This window comes from Triticum dicoccoides, chromosome 5B (genome assembly GCF_002162155.2).
Source record: "Triticum dicoccoides isolate Atlit2015 ecotype Zavitan chromosome 5B, WEW_v2.0, whole genome shotgun sequence".
Lineage (NCBI taxonomy): Eukaryota > Viridiplantae > Streptophyta > Magnoliopsida > Poales > Poaceae > Triticum > Triticum dicoccoides.
The window spans coordinates 601,621,478-601,640,892 of NC_041389.1; the positions used below are offsets into that span (position 1 = coordinate 601,621,478).

The 19,415-nt window shown below is 51.3% G+C and overlaps 1 protein-coding gene across 1 annotated transcript; it reads right to left on the reverse strand.

Annotated features, from left to right (window-relative positions):
• Window positions 1-735: 735 nt before the first annotated feature.
• Window positions 736-2,036, reverse strand: LOC119306285 (chitinase 2-like). Its single transcript, XM_037582549.1, has one exon. It carries the CDS (start codon window positions 2,034-2,036, stop codon window positions 1,053-1,055), a length of 984 nt encoding a protein of 327 aa, XP_037438446.1. The 3' UTR covers window positions 736-1,052.
• Between the last annotated feature and the right edge of the window lie 17,379 nt (window positions 2,037-19,415).

A 19,415-nucleotide genomic window follows, 5' to 3' on the forward strand; every position in this document is an offset into this window, starting at 1 on the left:
AGATCGATGAGTTTTTCTAAAACCATATTTTTTTTAAAAATTGAACTTTTTTTCAAAGTTGATGAACTTTTTCCCATGTTTGTGAAACCCCTTTTTTGAAAATCATGAACTTTAAAAAACATCAAATGCATGAACTTTTGAATTCAATTTTTTTGAATTTTTTGCTTTCTTTTGGACTTTGTTGAAAAAAATCGAGCAAGCGAGCGGCCGTTCAGAAGTAGCGACATTTAGGTGTTTACTTTTTCTAGCAGACGAGCGCGCCCTTGGGCTGGCCCATATACCAGCGACGGTGCAAGCGCCAGCTCGTTAACTGGCACAAAATGCGCCAATTAGGAGCTCCGGGCACCATGATGAACAACCGAAACGACCTAAACATTTAAAATACCAACGTAAAGGTAGGCCCACGGACGACCCCCAAAGCCCCAATGCACCGAGAACCAACATTCCTATGGAGCATAGAATTTTAAACAATTATCAGTTCAGATACTTCTGGATCCATGAATATTTTTTTAATCAATTACAAACCTCGAATAAAGCGGCATGGTAGGTTGGCATGAGTTTCAAGGAACCATTCCCCGATCGAGTTTAGGATTTATAGCATATGTTTCATCCTAAATATGTCCTTAAGATTTAAGAATGTAATGAACTACTCGCAAGTCACATCATAAGCATGTGTGGGAGCATATGACTATGAATAGCAAGCTGAAAGTTTGGATCTCATACCTATAAAACATAAAGCATCAACTAACATACATAAACTAACACATGGGGGTGACATTGAAGATGTAGACGGTGTTGTTTGTGAAGGTGGTGCAGATGAAGATGCACCCCACGATGCCTTTTGTTGATGACGACCATAACGATGATTTGTACGGTTGGAGAGGATCTAGGATTTTCTTTTCCGCCTCCATGAAAAATGGAAAACATTTGGGTCTCCAAAAACAATGAGAGAAATTGCCAAAAGGAAGCCAGCTGGGCCCTTATGGACCCGTCAGGGCCAGGCAACGAGTGCCCACGTGTGACGCCGCGAGCCCAGCTGAGAATCTGCTTTCTCAGCTGTCGAATGGCCTCTGCCTGTTGCAGTCGAGGTTGCTCCCGTAGCCGACACCGAGAATGTTGCAGTAGCGCTTATAGAACCCGATTCGGTCGGCCACCCGTGGGTCCGGCCCGATCCCACACTCGAGCCCGCCGTTGATGATGTTGGTGATCACGCCGTATCCGGGAAACCGGCCGGCGGCCAAGTCTGCGAGCCTCGGCCTCCACTGTCCCGTGATCACGGCGTGGGACGACGGCTTGTTACCCCGCGGGGTCATCCAGAACCATAGGGCCGTCTTGAATGAGACCACCGGGTCTGTCTCCACCAACTCCGGCTGGTTCAGCAGGTCCACGCCGATCGCGCGGCCCGCCGGCCCGTAGTTGTAGTTGTAGGAGAGCTGGATGGGGCCGCGGCCATAGTACTGCTTGTCGGGCGCGCACGGCCACTCCTCCCTGGGCTCGCAGTAGTCGGACGGCGGGTCCCTCTCCCGCTTGAGGCAGTAGCCCCACGAGTAGGGGCCGTCGGGCGCCGTCGGCCACCCGCCGGTGGTCTCGTGGGATGTCTGGCCCAGGAACGCGGCCACCTCTCGCTTCCGGGTGTTGGTGCTCAGCGTCGTGCCGGCGAAGGCAGGGAACGCCGCGGCAGCCGCGAGGAACGCGTCGTACGTGTAGAACCCGCGGGCGAGGCACGACGCGTCGTTGCGGTGTAGGAGGAGCCGCTCGAAGAGGGCCCTGGACACGATGGACGCCACGGCCATGGCGCCGGTAGGAGTGTTGCCGCAGCCGCTGCACTGGCTCTGGCAGCCGGCGCCGCAGTGGTCGGCCGTGCTGCCGCAGAACCCGAAGGGGCTGCAGCAGAGGCAGTTCGCGCACTTGGCGCCGTTGGCCTGCGCGCCGCACATTTGCGCGCGAGCTCCCGTGGTGACGAGCGCCGCGGCCAGGACGGCCAGGATAGCCGTCGCCGCCGTGGCCAGACTCGGAGGAGCTCTCGGTGCCGACATGGTCTGATGGGTTTCGCCTTTGCTGCTGGATATGCATGGCGCTAAATGTCGCCCTTTTATACACCAGATTAAGATTATGATGGGGTTTGTCGATGGAGGAAAGTCGTCGGCTCGCATGTACTGTACTGGCCACTGCAACATGGCGCGCTTGTATTTCTTTTGATTCAAGAACTTGTCCTAGATCGCATCTTGAAATCTTATAATTCGAAGTCAGAGCATTAGCAGCCGGCCATGTGAGTGAACTGGCGGTCTGTTTACAGCTTATTAGGGGCTCCTATCCGGTTGCTGAAAGCTATAAACAACGAAGCCCTGTTTGACATGGACGAATTTTAGAGGAATTTCATTGTAGGCACTAACATGTTTTTTTTTTTCGAAACGGAGGCAAAGATTGCCTCATCTATTAAATAAGCAGAAGAGAATTGCCCAGTTAATTACGAAAAACCGGGCAAAAGCCGGAACAACAAGGGCCAAGCCCATTCCCATAGACTGAAACACACAGGGCAAAACCCACCCTTATCGACAACATGCCGACCTGCGGCCAGACAACGTGTTCGCACACGAACACGTCACCGTGTACCCTCGACGCCGGGGGTGATGCACCGCAGCTCACGTCAAAGGAGACCCGTCCGGAAGCGCGGTACGCAGGCAATCCGGCGGGCGCTTTTATAGACCCGAAATCCCACACTCCCGGGAGGGACCCCGTCAGGGCGCGCGGCGGCTATGGGCTTCCCTAGGTCGGCCTGACCGCCCTAGGGCCTCGTGGATCGCCGCCCTGCAACTAGAAGAACGAACGAAGAACGAGGAAGAAGAAGAACAAGGGAGAAGATAAAGGTAAAGGAAAAAAGTGATATATTGATAGATCGATTGTATGTTGTTCAATCGGCCGTCACCTCTTGTCTATATAAGAGGCGGATGGACTTCCCGTACAAGAAAAGGACTTGCCTTGCCGTCCAAATCATCAAAATCTAACGAAATTCGGACTTCTCATGACCTCCGGCCCGGATGTCCGGCTCTAGGCCCGGATGATCCGGCCAAGCCCAGATTTCTGACAGCAGTCCACTAATCGGGCTGTAACTTTTGCATACAAACTCGGATTAAGATGATTGTTATATGAAAATCAATCGCCTCGACGAGACGCACAACTTTGCTGTTGAACACTTTTTGATCTGAGGTCATCTTGAGGGAGTTTCGGGCTGTTTTCTAACATCTGCAGCAGAAAAACTTGTCCAGACGTCCGGACGATTGCCCGGATTGTCCGGCCTTTACCTGGATCATCCGGGAGTTGACCCAGATCATCCGGCTTCAGCGCCAACCTTCTGGAATCTTAGTGCTTCAATTACCCGGATGATCCGGCCAACATTGGTGCAGCGCACGGTTTTGCCTATAACTTTTGCATACGACCTCGGATGGGGACGATCTTTATATCAGAATCGTCCGTTTCGACGAGACGAAGAACTTTGCAGTTGTAACTTTTTCCATCAGAGGCCATCTTGGGGGCGTAATCAGCCGAATACTGTTCTGAACACAAAATCTCAATACTTCGAATACAACTTCGGCCTTAGAGATGAGATCGGATGGCTATGGCACAAATATCAAAATTTCTCCTTTTGACGATACAGAACTTTCTCGCTTTGATCATTTTTCCATTTGAGACCTTCTTAATTATATTTTTGACCATGCCAAAATCTGGTGTCAACACATGCCCCCCTGTTTTTCGGCAAAACTTGTGTGCCGAAAAATAACTTGCACGAAGTTTGTTCTAAGCACGATGTCAACACTCCATAGGCCGTTTTATACGTGCTTTGGACGATAAGTATATATTGGCCATTTAGATTAGCAACAAAAATGAAGCTAATCGAACATATAATGATTTGGTAATACCCTTTCATGATGTAAGAAATTATATTGCATCCATGGGTCAAAATAAGTCCACGGAGGGTAACCAGTCATACATGAGGATGAATTCCATGGCATATGCATTAATGACATAGTTGAAGAATATGGATGTTGTTTGAACCGAAGATTCTGATGTGCAAACCCTCGACTTGGTTGTTCGAAGCTTGCACTCTTCTCTTTCTTCACCTTTGTCGCACTTATTGCAACGAAATCTTGCATATTATTCTTGTTTTTAGTACTTCCTTTGGGAACCCATGCCATGTTCATCCTTTCAAGTTCTTGTGCACTAAGCTTTTGTACTTTCTTCTTTTGCCAATACGGTAAGCCGAGTGGGCACCCCGGCTGCGATTTTCTTTGAAGTAATGGCAATTCTTGTTTTATCTTGGGCACTCTCAACTTCCTCCCTTCAGATTTGGCACTTGAATGACTCTCAACAATTGATTGCTTCATCTCATTACCTTTAGTAGCCAATGTCAACATTTTAGTTGGCTCTTTTTCTTTTGAGATCAAATCTGAAGTAGCACTCTTATGACCATCTCTTTTAATGCGGTAAACTTGCTTGACCACCTCCTTTCTATTCCTTGAGCACTGGACCGATTCCTTATGATCGAAACGGTCTTTAGCATGTGATTGTTCAAATGTTGATCTTCTCGGAGCTGCATAATATTGGTTAGATGGTCTAAAATAAGATGGAGAGTGTGCCCTCGTATCATACCTGTCCCATGATGGATATGGATCTATATGAGCATAGGGAGGCATCCACGGCATTGGCGGCGGCCCAAAATAAGGATATGAATATGTTGCATTAAAATTTGCACTTTGCCAATACCGATCCTCATATTTGCGCCTTGGGGGTGATCTTGGTTTCTTTGCATGATTTGGCCGATAAGTATTCTTCTCTTCACTCTTCTTTTGATATTTATCCAATAGTTCAACAAAGGTGGTTTTTGATCTCTTACACTTGCGCTTATTTCGGCCTTTGTTTCGTTTGGTTGTGCTTGCACCAATCATTGGATTTGCTTGTTTCCCCCCAGTCCTTGGCGTCTCCATTGTAGTTTCGATGGAATTCTCGCCCTCAAAATTATGTTCATTATGCTCTTCAACAACTTTTTTACCTGAAAGCTTGACCCCATCACCTGCAGTCTTTACCTCCTCTTTAAATGGATCGGCTTGAAGCAGCCGATGCAAAAACTTTCTGCCATTGAGACCAATCGAAATAGACTGGTCATCTCTTGGTGTCTCAACAAATTTCAATCGTCCTTTATCAATGGCCGATTTAACTATTTGACGAAACATATTGTAATCCTAAAAATTATGTTTGAACGAATGATGCAACCTACAATACATTCGTCTTTGAATTGATGGCTTGACATGGTGATCAAGAATTCTTATGTAATTATTTTTCAGCAATAAATCAAATATTTGGTCACACATGCTTGAATTGAAGGTAAACTTCTTGCTTTCTAGCCGATCTTGCTGTGTGAACGGCTTTGATGATAAGAAAATGAATGGTTCAGATTTGGAATCTTCCCATTCGGCTATACATTGTGTTTTCCACTCTATCTCCGGTGTTTTTGGATAAGATATTATATTAGCATCGGATTTCTCAAAATAAATTAACCTTGGCTTTAAACTTCCGATACGAAAATATTTAGAACACACATGTCTCAATTGAGACAAAGTGCAAGCCAAGTAAGAAATAAGCAAAGCTACCCAACTAGATATGAACTTTAGATAAAGCAACGGGAAAGCTTTGGCCACAACAGTAAGTCATTATCGGTCTTTATAAATGGTGCAATGGGTTGACCGATATAGTCTATAACAATTTTGTTGCTAACAAGTAAATTACGTTTCTTCATTGGTCTTTCAAAATTACTTATGAGAATTTTTCTTATAGAAGCATCGACAATAAAGTTGCGACCAAATCGGAAGATAGGCAAGTCACTTGCTAGACATACCTCTTCAATTACGTTGCGAGAGCATGATGGTTGTATCACTTGAATAATACTTTGTTCCACTTTTGAATGACTCTCTAATGCCTTGGCATCCTCTTTTTCTTTGATAGGTTCGGTACACATACTATTTGATTCGGATTTTTTAATAACTGAATTAACTTTGTTATCCGAATCACCACTCTTTCTTTCTTTGATTCACAAGGTTGCTTGTTCTTGTCTAAATTCAGCAAACATTGCAGCTAGTCTATCTTTAAGCTTTTTTCGACCAATTTCAGCCCAATCTTCATCGGGTTGCCCCCCAATACTTTGAGACGCTTTCGGCAATGGTGTGTTGCCGAAATTTTGTAATTGTGCAGGTGCAACATGATATGCTACGTTACTAGGTAAAGACACATGCGCTCTGGTAGAATTCTCACTTATTCGGCCATGAGCATGAAGGTGCAGAGCCGAATCACGAATATCTACAATTGCGTATGGTGCCGAAAAATTTGTAGCATGAGGTGTAGCATACGATGTTTGAGGGTAATTGGACGAATAACTAGTAGTAACATGGCCAATTCCCCTATCCACCGGCACGTTTGAATTAACATACTGCAAGTTATTTGCTGATGAATAAAAAGTTGAAATACTTTGTTGCATACTATTGGAAGTTCCTACATAGGGTGTCTCAACTTGATTAACCGAACTCATCATATTATTCATCGGCATATAAATTTGTGGGGTTGCCGATGCATGAGAGTTGGGATACATATGTTCCATGTTGCTAAAATTATATGAAGTAGAATCATGGAGATTTTGTTGCACCGGTCCTTGCACATAATTAGATGCATGATTGATAAAGCTAGGGCTAGCCGATACATTATGCTCATTAGATGATCTAGCAACAACATATGCATTATTTGCATCTACATATGTGAATTGAGTATTCATATTACCTTTGTAGATTGCAAACCCTAGATGACGATCTCTTCGTAGCAAGAACGGGCCGGAGACCGTTCAAAGATTCGTCCCCAGCGGAGTCGCCAAAAAGTGTGTTCGCACACGAACACGTCACCGTGTACCCTCGACGCCGGGGGTGATGCACCGCAGCTCATGTCAAAGGAGACCCGTCCGGAAGCGCGGTACGCAGGCAATCCGGCGGGCGCTTTTGTAGACCCGAAACCCCACACTCCCGGGAGGGACCCCGTCAGGGCGCGCGGCGGCTATGGGCTGCCCTAGGTCGGCCTGACCGCCCCTAGGGCCTCGTGGATCGCCGCCCTGCAACTAGAAGAACGAACGAAGAACGAGGAAGAAGAAGAACAAGGGAGAAGATAAAGGTAAAGGTAAAAAGTGATATATTGATAGATCGATTGTGTGTTGTTCAATCGGCCGTCACCTCTTGTCTATATAAGAGGCGGATGGACTTCCCGTACAAGAAAAGGACTTGCCTTGCCGTCCAAATCATCAAAATCTAACGAAATTCGGACTTCTCACGACCTCCGGCCCGGATGTCCGGCTCTAGGCCCGGATGATCCGGCCAAGCCCAGATTTCTGACAGCAGTCCACTAATCGGGCTGTAACTTTTGCATACAAACTCGGATTAAGATGATTGTTATATGAAAATCAACCGCCTCGACAAGACGCACAACTTTGCTGTTGAAAACTTTTTGATCTGAGGTCATCTTGAAGGAGTTTTGGGCTGTTTTCTAACATCTGTAGCAGAAAAACTTGTCCAGACGTCCGAACGATTGCCCGGACTGTCCGGCCTTTACCCGGATCATCCGGGAGTTGACCCAGATCATCCGGCTTCAGCGCCAACCTTCTGGAATCTTAGTGCTTCAATTACCCGGATGATCCGGACCCCGGCCCGGATGATCCGGCCAACATTGGTGCAGCGCACGGTTTTGCCTATAACTTTTGCATACGACCTCGGATGGGGACAATCTTTATATCAGAATCATCCGTTTCGACGAGACGAAGAACTTTGCAGTTGTAACTTTTTCCATCAGAGGCCATCTTGGGGCGTAATCAGCCGAATACTGTTCTGAACACAAAATCTCAATACTTCGAATACAACTTGGGCCTTAGAGATGAGATCGGATGGCTATGGCACAAATATCAAAATTTCTCCTTTTGACGATACGGAACTTTCTCGCTTTGATCATTTTTCCATTTGAGACCTTCTTAATTATGTTTTTGACCATGCCAAAATCTGGTGTCAACACAACGCAACTCCGACTCTGACGGAGAACTCAGAAGAACGAAATGAGGCACGGCTGGCGCCACGAAAGATCGCCGAAAGGGCCACCTGCAGCCAGTCATCGTACACCACAGGGCCCTGCCGCCGCAGCTTCGACTCCACAGCAACAAACAAACTGAGGCAATACCGTGGACACGCCGGAGAAGAGCCGACTATCGCAACCATTGCCGCGTCGCTGACATCGCTCCCACCATCATCGTTGCCACAGAAGTCTGGCCGCCACAGTGATTCTCTCGGGGCCGCCGCCCCGACATCCACCGCTCCCTTGCGCCCAGCGCAATCAACCGGCACCGCCTTCCGGGGCCGCCGCCCCGACATACCACCACTCCCCTCGAGCAGCAACGCCGCGCAACCCGGCTGCCCGCAGCCCACGCTGCTCAGGGCAACCGCTCGCAGACCAAGAACGTCGCACCACATCCGGGGCCGCCGCCCCGACGTAAAGTCAGACCGCCCCCTCTAGGGCGCATCGACCAGGCCGACGACCTCGCTACCCACGCAACACTAAGCCGCCACCAAAACAATGCACAACCGCGACTCTACCCCATAGAGGCACCGTTGCATCGCTATCCGAGGCTGCCGCCTCGGCGTACATCCATCGTCCAGAGCCGCCGCCCCGGCCTCCATCACCCCGATGGCGACGCAGCTCTGCACCACTGCCATGAGACCACCACTCCACAAAGGTCATTGCTTCCAAGGCGGTGCCTCCAAGAAGGTAACGACATAATTGCCGCCGCCGCCCGCTCCAATGGAGCTTGGGTTTTCACCCGGAAACACCAGACTGTTGCGGCAGTAGATGGACGTAGCTCCGCGATGTGCCTTTAGGAAGGAATGCAATGCTCAAGAACATCGCCAACATCGGCACCGACCGGAGAAGGTGCAAGACTTTCGCCCGGAGAATCTACTCCACTGCCGAGCCTCACGAGGAAGCCAATGACATAGGAACACAGCAAGCTGCGCAGAGTGCATCGTTGCCAACTACCAGCCCTCAACCCGCCGCAGCAAAACGCCTTGCCAGATCTGCGCACCCCCGGCCACCTCCAGCCCAAACTGCTGCTCCATTGCACACACGGCCAGAGCAGTAGAAGAGTACACCACTCCGGTGGCTAGAGACCGATCTCCACGACCACCATCACAGCGCCGCTGCGTCGCCGCCCAAAAACTACGGCCCACCGCCACCGCCGCAGCTCAGCAACAGAAGAAACCTCCACCGTCGCGGCGCCGCCGCGCCGCCATCCAAAAGCAGCGGCTCACCGCCATCACCGCAGCTCCCCCGGCCGAGGGAGGGGACCCCAGGCACCCAGCGCGCCAAACAGCCACAGCCCGCCGGAGCGTCGCTGTCGCAGCACGCCGGAGCGCCTCCACCGACAGATCTGGGCACCAGGCACCAGATCGACGATGGCCGGCCTCAGCGCCGCCCCGCACGCCATCCAGCCGAGGAATGGGGGGAGCAACGCTGCCACCATGCCCGGGGCCGCCGCCCCGGCTTGCTCGCGCCGACGAGACGCGGCCGCCGCCAGATGCGTGCCTCCGACCGGGGCGGAAGCCACGCGGCGCTCGACGAGGGCCCCCCGCCGCCGCCGTCCGCCTAGCGGGCTTTGCCCGTCAGCATCCTCCAACGGCGACGGGAGGAGCAAGGGAGGAGAGGGCCGCGGGGGTAGCGGCGGCTAGGGTACGCCCGAGCCGCCCCCCGGGAGCGACGCGAGCTCTTCTCGCTGAGGTAGCAGTATGATTTTATAGGCACTAACATGTCAAGATGTGGGAATTTATCCATAAGTAATGTTGGAGTTTGGCCCTGCCCCCGCGTCGCCGCCGTCTCAGGCGACTCGGGCGACTCTTCAAACCCTAGCCACCAGGGTCACCATCGCCTCCCTTCCTTCCCTCCTCTGCCGTCGGAGGATGCCGCTGGGCTAAGCCCGGGGCCCGATGGCGGTGGCGGAGGCTCTCCTCCCTGGATCCCGTCGGAGGGGGTGGGGCGGGACCTTCACGCGCGTCATGGCGCAGCGGCAATCTGATCCATGGTGGCTCGACGGCGTGCTCCGGGCGAAGGCCTTGGACGGCGGCGCGGTTGCCTGGTGGCGAGCCGGCGGTGGCGGCGTGAAGAGGGCGCCATGGAGGTCCGGGCTGGCCAGATCAGGATCCTAGGACAGCGGCGGTGGGTGAAGCTCGGGCTTCCCGCGACGGCATGGCGTGGTGCAGTCCATATCCATGGCGGATCTACGTCGGCGCTCTCGTGGTTTTTCCACGGATTGATTCCGATCAGAGACGGTGATGAGCGTGCGGGATCGATCTCGGTGGCTCTCGCGGTTTGGCAAGGTGGGGTGGGAGTCCTCCTCCCAGGCTCTAGTGGTGGCACATTCAGGCAGTGGCCGGTGTGCCAGGGCTCCTACGGTGGCACTGCTATTGCAGTTGGTCGCCGGATCTAGGCGGCTAGATCTGGGGCTTTGAAGGCGGTCGAGACAGTGCACAGGTTGTCGGGTGGATTTCTTGGGACGGATCCGAGTGAAAACTTGGTCTTCGGTCGTTGGCCGGAGCCGGTGATGACGATGCCCTTATCATCGTTTCCTTCATGAAGGCATCATCGAGGTACAAATCCCAAACCCACCCAACACTACAAGAAATATGTCAACTAGTGACCTTTTGTTAGTGACCTCCGGGGGAAACCCTAGATCAGTTGATCGGATGACGTTGCATTCATATTTCGGTACCCCCTTTGGGGGCGGCATTCTTGGAGACGCACTCGGGCTCGAGGGACCAGCGGATGGCTTCTTCGGTGGAGCGGTGTTTCTTTCTACATATTCATGGCGGCGGCTCTTGGCGGCATGGAGCAGCGGAGGCTTGGCGTCAGATGTGTGGTGATGGCACGCGCAGGAGGTCGTCGCTGTCTGGCATCATGGTGGCGTCGGCGACAGCTAGACCAGGCAAGGTCGATGCAGCAGTATAGCTCTGAAGATGGATTGGTGGTACGTGGCTGCGGCGGCCTCATACCCGGCAGGTGTCCTGGTTGAGGAGCACGCCGGACTGGTGGGTGCCCATACCCGGCAGGCGTCCTGGTTTGGACCTCAGGTCTTAGATGTTAGGTTTGGCTGCGAGGTCTGCTTGGTATTAGGCTCAGACTATCAGCGCCTCTTCATCAACTGGATATGAGTAGCGACAGATGTTGCTTAGACGATGGCTTTGATCTTACTCTTGTACGACTTTGTAAGGTCTTGTGTTAATAATTAATAAATTGACCATATGCATCATTCAGATGCAGAGGCCGGGGATATTCCTCCTTTTCTAAAAGAAGCATGTCAAGATGCTAGCCTGCATAATCTGCGGCATCAGATCGACAGATGCTTGGAAGTAGACACGGAACTAAGAATTCATGTCATTCCACCTCTTTACTTTTCGAGCCCCGTTGATTATCATGAATTCGTGATCCCCAAGTATACCAAGTATGAGAGCATCTCTAGCCGATCTACAATTTAGAGGAGCAAATGGTTGAGTATTCTTTGAAGGAAAATTTTTGCTCCTTGAGAAAAGCATGGTTTCTAACCGAACCCTTATACTTAACTCCTGAAAAAGCACAAATTCGGTCAAATTTCATTCAAACTCCTTCATCAAACTTGGTTCAAACTCGATCCAACGAGTTGCATAAACTATTTTACGTAACTTAGAAAAAATTTAAACTAGATTGCATAAAAATTAAAGAAACTACTCGTTATCGCTCTTGTTTATCAACCTCTCCATTCCGATTCGGTCATGGTCTCCTCGCCCGCACTGCCTTGGTCCTTTTCGCCGGCACCGCCCTGGCCCGTTCCATCACCACCGTTGTTGCCATCTCCGTCGCTGTTGGAGCCGAAGTCGTCGCTGGAGCAAATACAAATGACATGTGCCACATCGGACTTGTACAGCTCATACAACCGGTGCTCCTCCTCGACACGGTCTAGGTACAAGCGGCGAAGCTCTCTCATATACGCCTCGCCGGCTTGCTCCGCCTCAAGGTGCTCACGAGCCTCCAGGTCTTCCCACATCTTTGTACGGTGCCACCCGGGGGTTGACGGGAGTCAATTGCGGTGGGCCATTGGGGAAGTTGAACCGTGTCGAGGAGGCGCACCGACATCATGTGGTACTCCCGCGTCGCCTACACCACCGATTGGATGATCCAATCTAAATCTTCCTATGGATTTCACGGTCGGTGATCTCCGCAACCCACGTCCCCCACACTCGCTACTTCACGTCGAGGTATTACCTCTATGGCAGAAGCGGTGGTGGGAGCCCGGGAAGAGTAAAGCTCCGCTTTGAGAGGAGGAAGCACCGCCGCGACCGTGAGCTCGAGCTGTGCGTGGCGGCGTGGATCCACAATTTTGATTGATGACGGGGAGCGATAGCGGAGTGTTTGGGAGTGGGCGTGGTGAAAGGGCATTTTCAGCTAAGTGTTTTGGTGTTGGTAATAACGCAATTAGCGGCCTGATCATGTGCTTGAGCTACTCAGGTATATCTACATGGCACAAGATGGTTCTTTACCACTCTGGAAGGAAAAGATGGGAGACGACATTTTAGATGCGTTTATTTCTTTGGTCGTAGGAAACTGGTACTACTAAAAGAGGGTTTGCATCAGCAGGTAAGGGTAGAATCAAATCATGTACACAAAATTAATGTTGCACCCACACTAGCCTTCCTAGTTATCTCTGTATGTATCCATTACCAAAATCGGTCCCACTGAGTTTGTGTAATCGGTCCAACCGAGATTACAATGCAAACTCTCTGTTCCTCTTTGTAACATTTCGGTCTAACCGAGATGAGCGAATCGGTCCCACCGAGTTTGCCTGACCAACTCTCTGGTTAGCTTATTACCAAAATCGATCCCACCGAGTTTGTGTAATCGGTCTCACCGAGATTACGTTATGCCCTAACCCTAACCACATCGGTCCCACCGAGTTGACATGTCGGTCCCACCAAAAATCCTAACGGTCACATTATTTGCTAAATCGGTCCGACCGAGTTTTATGATTCGGTCCCACCGAGATTGGTAAGTTGTGTGTAACGGTTAGATTTTGTGTGGAGGCTATATATACCCCTCCACCCCTCTTCATTCGTGGAGAGAGCCATTAGAACATGCCTACACTTCCAACTTACATTTTCTGAGAGAGAACCACCTACACTTGTGTTGAGGTCAAGATATTCCATTCCTACCATATGAATCTTGATCTCTAGCCTTCCCCAATTTGCTTTCCACTCAAATCTTCTTTCCACCAAATCCAAATCATGTGAGAGAGAGTTGAGTGTTGGGAATACTATCATTTGAAGCACAAGAGCAAGGAGTTCATCATCAACACACCATTTGTTACTTCTTGGAGAGTGGTTTCTCCTAGATTAGCTAGGTGTCACTTGGGAGCCTCCGACAAGATTGTGGAGTTGAACCAAGGAGTTTGTAAGGGCAAGGCGATCGCCTACTTCGTGAAGATCTACCCCTAGTGAGGCAACTCCTTCGTGGGCGATGACATGGTGGGATAGACAAGGTTGCTTCATCATGGACCCTTCATGGGTGGAGCCCTCTGTGGACTCGCGCAGCCGTTACCCTTCGTGGGTTGAAGTCTCCATCAACATGGATGTATGATAGCACCACCTATCGGAACCATGGCTCAAAAATCTCCGTGTCTCCAAATTGCGTTTGCACACTCCAATCCCATCCCCTTACATTCTTGCAAGTTGCATGCTTTACTTTCCGCTGCTCATACACTCTTTGCATACTTGCTTGTTATGTATTGTGATTGTTAAACTTGTGCCAAACCTCCACTTCAACTTAAAGAAATTAAAAACTGCAACTTTTCTTGCTTAGTGCCTAATCACCCCCTCTAGACACCTCTTCTCGATCCTTTCAAGATGCTAGTTGACGGTGGGGCCGGTCTGAACCTGATCTCGCCTGTTGTGATCAAGAGGCTGCAGATTCCTGATGGAGACCTTGAAGAAATGGGCATGTTTTAAGGGGTCAACCCGGGAAGAAGCCAACCGAAGGGAAATGTCACGCTGCCCGTGACGTTTGGAAGAGAGTTGAACTACAGGAGGGAGAGGATTGTCTTCGATGTAGCCGAGATCCCCTTGCCTTACAACGGGATCCTCGGTCGTCCGACACTAGCCAAGTTCATGGCGGCATCATATTACGCCTACAACACGCTGAAGATGCCTGGGCTGATGATCATCATCACCGTCCCCTTTGACAAGAAAGATGCGCTGATTTGTGCTGATCAGCTCTACTAGGAGGCAGTTGCAGCGACTGCCGCCAAGGCACTTGCTCCTGCCGCTGAAGCCCCGGGAGGGAAGAGAACCGGCGAGACCCCTCGCACCCACTCCGGCAAGCGCACCTCTTTGGAGTGTTGTGCCCCCGCCGAGGACGTGCCAGAGAGCTCCACCGGCAAGAGCAAGAAGTCCAGAGCTGCACCACCCAATACCAAGAAGATGTCTGTCAAGGAGGACGGCACGGGAGGGGCTTTCACTATAAGCTCCACCCTTGATAGCAAATAGGAAGGCGAGCTTGTTGCTTTCCTGCGGGCGAATGTTGATGTGTTTGCATGGCAAGCATCCGACATCCCCGGCGTTCCCAGGGAAGTGATTGAGCACCATCTTGCTGTCTGTCCTCACGCGCGGCCCATCAAGCAGAAGGTCAGGAAGCAAGCTCTGGAGAGGCAGTAGTTCATCACAGAAGAGATCAGAAAGCTAGAAGCGGCAGGCTTGGTAAGAGTAGTACTCCATCCGACGTGGTTGGCCAATCCGGTGGTAGTGCGGAAGGCAAATGGGAAGTGGAGGCTGTGTATTGATTACACGGATATCAATAAGGCCTGTCCAAAAGACCCTTTCCCATTGCCGCACATTGACCAGATTGTTGACTCCACGGCCGGGTGTGATCTGTTGTCCTTCCTCGATGCCTATTCAGGATACCATCAAATCTTCATGACGAAGGAGGATGAAGAGAGGACAGCATTCATCACCCCATGTGGTACGTATTGCTTTTTACGGATGCCTTTCGGGTTGAAGAGTGGTGGCTCGACCTTCGCAAGATCAGACCAAATTGGTTTTGAGCCCCAGCTACATAGAAATATGGAAGCTTATATGGATGACATAGTGGTCAAAACCAAGGACAAGGCAACACTTGTGCAAGATTTGGAAGAAACATTTGCAAATCTGCGCAAGATCAACCTCAAGATGAACCCTGAGAAGTGTGTTTTCGGCGTGCCGTCCGGAAAGCTTCTCGGGTTCTTTGTGTCGCAACGTGGGATTGAGGCGAATCCCGACAAGATTAAGGCCATCGAGCAGATTGAGGCACCTAAGCGGATCAAGGATGTGTGTCGGCTCACTGGCTGAGTTGCCGCCATGAGCCGATTCATCTCCAAGTCCGCTGAGCGTGCCCTTCCCTTTTTCAAAATCTTGAAAAAGGCTGGCCCAATGGAGCGGACCCCAGAGGCCGAGGCAGCACTGCAAGATTTGAAGAAGTACCTCTCGTCGATGCTGATACTGGTTGCGCCTAAACCACAAGAGCCGCTGCTGCTGTACCTAGCAGCGACGAATCAAGTGGTTAGCGCCGCACTAGTGGCGCAGAGGGAGGTCGACGAAGAGATAATGGCGACGGCGGGCTTAGCGGATGGCGAACCAAAGTTCCCCCCGGCAGGGTCTAGTCCCGACAGGGCGGGGCACCCGGCAGAATCTGACGCCAGCGAGACAGGGCCTACGCAACCAGGTGAAGTGGTGCATAAGAATAAGATGATGCAGCACCCAATCTACTTTGTCATCTCCCTCTTGCAGGGGGCTAGGTCAAGGTACTCCGGCGTGCAAAAATTGCTCTTCGGCCTCCTTATGGCCTCGAGGAAGCTGCGTCATTACTTCCAAGCGCACGAGATCACTGTTGTCACCCGCCTCCCATTGCAACAGATTCTTCATAACCCAGATGCAACGGGGAGGATTGCGGAATGGGCCTTGGAGCTGTCAAGTTTTGCTTTGAAGTTTGAAAGTACCTCGATGATCCAGAGTAGAGTTTTGTTGGAGTTCATTGTGGAATGGACCTCGACGCCCGACGAAGAGGTCCAGGAGACCACTCTTCCCGGCAAGGAAACGAGTCGCAACTGGGTTATGTACTTTGATGGAGCTTTCCCGCTGCAAGGCACCGGTGCTGGTGTGCTGCTTGTCGCACCCACCGGAGAGCACTTTCCTAGGGAGGTGTCGACAGAAAACATTGCCGAGTACAAGGGATTGCTTTCCGGTCTCAGAATCGTGGCAGACCTCGGGATCAAGAAGCTCATCGTCAGGGGTGGCTCACAGCTTGTCGTCAGGCAAGTTAACAAGGATTATCAAAGCCCGTTGATGGAGGACTACGTGGATGAGGTGAGGAAGCTGGAGGAGCACTTTGACGGTATACGGGCAGAGCACGTTCCCCGAGTGGAGAACAACATCGCCAACTACCTGTCAAAGCGTGCTACTTTCAAACTACCTGTGGAACTAGGTACCTTTGTGATTCGGCTAACTCAACCATCCATAGAACCATCAACAGAGCAGAACAAGCGGAGGAAATCAGGCCCCGGCAAGTACTTTCCCACCGAGCTCCTTGGAGCCACTGGCGAAGATGTTGCCGTGGACGCCGAGCCTGCCGTGGGGCAACCTAATCCAGCAGAGCATCAAGCCCTGGCCGTAGAGACAGCCACTCCCATGACAGAGGAGATGCCTTTGGTCCTTGCCGTCGAGCCCCAGCCTCCGGCATGGGCACAACATAACCGTCTGATTCCTCTAGACAGGGGAACTTCCCGAGGAGCAGGAAGAAGCAGAGAAAGTAGCCCGCCGGTCTTCCCTGTATCAGTTCATTGACAATGTTCTGTATAGAAAAAGACCAAATGGTGTGAAGTTGAAGTGCATCCCCCGGGAGGAAGGACTGCAGATGTTGGCAGAGATACATGGAGGCATATGTGGCTCCCACATCGGGTCGAGGGCCCTTGCTGGCAAGGCTTTCCAGCAAGGTTTCTTCTGGCCCACTGCCCTCCAGGATGCAACGACACTAGTAACCAAGTGAGAAGCGTGTGAGTTTCATTCAAAGAAGCTTCATCAACCAGCTCAAGCCCTTCAAACCATCCCTCTCTCCTAGCCATTCTCGGTCTGGGGGCTCGACATACTGGGCCCCTTCCCCCGCGTTGTCGGGGGCTTTGGGTACTTGTACGTAGCAATCAACAAGTTCACAAAGTGGCCTGAGGTGGAAGCAGTGAGGAAGGTGACATCACAGTCAGCCGTCAAGTTCTTCAAGGGGCTAGTTTGCCATTTTGGTGTGCCAAACAGAGTCATCACCGACAACGACACACAGTTCACAAGCCACACCTTCATGCAGTACATCGAGGATCTCGGCAGCAAGGTCTGTTTTGCTTCTGTGGCACACCCACGAAGCAACGGCCAAGTGGAGAGAGCAAATGTTGAAGTGTTGCGAGGCCTGAGGACGAAGACTTTTTACAGGCTGCACAAGAGTGGAAGGCGCTGGATTGATGAGTTGTCAGCGGTTCTTTGGTCGATCAGGATGACGCCAAATCGAGCCACTAGCCAGACACCCTTTGCCTAGTTTACAGGGCAGAGGCAGTTCTCCCCACAGAACTCATATACGGGTCACCTCGAGTGCTCGCTTATGATGAGCTTGAGCAAAAGCGATTGCGGCAGGATGACGCAACGCTCCTTGAGGAAGATCATCTTCGGGTGGCTGTGAGAGCAGCATGCTACCAGCAAGCCTTGCGCCACTACCATAGCCGCAAGGTTCATGCCCGAATCTTTGAGGAAGCCGACCTTGTTCTTCGGCATGTTCAATCGGCCAAGAATTCCAACAAGTTGACGCCAAAGTGGGAAGGCCCTTATCGGGTAATACGAGTCACTAGGCCCAGTGTAGTCTGCCTGGAGACCGAAGATGCCATTCCAGTGAGCAACTCCTAGAACATCGAACATCTTCGCAAGTTTTACCCATAAGGTGCGGTTTGCCGAGCCGCCCGGCAAGCCACCTTTTGTACGAGCCTTGCCGACAAGGCATGTAACCCTCTGTATAGAGCCAGGCCCAGATCCTGAGCCTAAATAAAAGAAGCGCTGGCGCCCTAAGTTATAGCATGCATGCTAGATCGAGTCTCTCCCTCGGTTAGGGTTGATAGTGCTTAGCGGCGACTAACCCCTAGCATAGAGGTCGAGTCTGCGTCCCTCTGTTCCTTTCCGTCCTCTTTGGTTCGTAGTATACATGGACATTTCTGCTGAGCTGCTTGGAAGAAAGAGAACAAGTTGGCGCTCCGGTCCCGGCAAACCAAGGTTGCCGGGGGCTGCAGACACAAGGATCCAACCCCGGCAAGCCAAGATTGCCGGGGGTGGGCTACAGTTTCAGATAAGTTTTTCATCCTCTGTTGTGCATTCCTGTATGGAATTGGTACATATGAAACCTCGTTTTATTCCTAGGCTGCCGTGCTCCCCTTTTTCTTATATCCAAGGACTCTTCCTGGATTGGAACTCGGTTGTAGTCGCAGCAACGAGGAAGCAAGCGTAGGGCCTAACCCTACTTCGCCCCTGCCTCCGCCAAGAGCGTGAGTATGGTCGAGTGAAGTGGGGGAATGACAAGGCCTATTGCTGGGCGATAGTGTTTGTCTTAAAAATAACAAGGATTTATTCCTTGGCATGGGCCTCGCTCACGCACAAAGAACTCGGCAAGCACCCTTTTTCATTAATACATCTCATACAGGTACAGATCATACGGAATGAAAACATGAGCAAGGGGATTACAAGTTTTAAATTTGACTAAGGCCTGTGGGCTTACAAACTAAAAAGAGATAAGGTGCCCCTAATCCCTTTCTTGTCCCTCTCCCCAGGAAATGGAACAAGATGATAGAAGGGCAAAAGGAGTTCCTAGGCGAGGTACGAGCAGCAGAAGACACCAAGAGAACATCCCGTCGGCCGTCCAGGAGAGGGCTAGTGATGATGGTGCCGGGAGAAGAGCCGAAAGATGAGGCAGCGAGCCGACAATACACTACGAAGGCGCCGGTGCCATCGTACTCCGACTTGACGACCCGCCACCGCCTTCTTCGCCTTATCCGCCCCCCCTATGCTAGCCGCCCAAGGAGACGACCCCGGGAAGCTCAAGGGGCTGGCTCCGCCCCCGGCAAATCGCTCTGCCGGGGGAAGGGCCGGGTGCAGGTTATGCTGCTGCCGACACCGCCCAGCAACGGTGAGTCCGGCGCCTAGTCAGACCCATCATCCTCCCGCTTGGCGCCTTCGTTGTCGCTGTGGTGTCTTCCTCGTCACTCCCGCTCGAGGAAG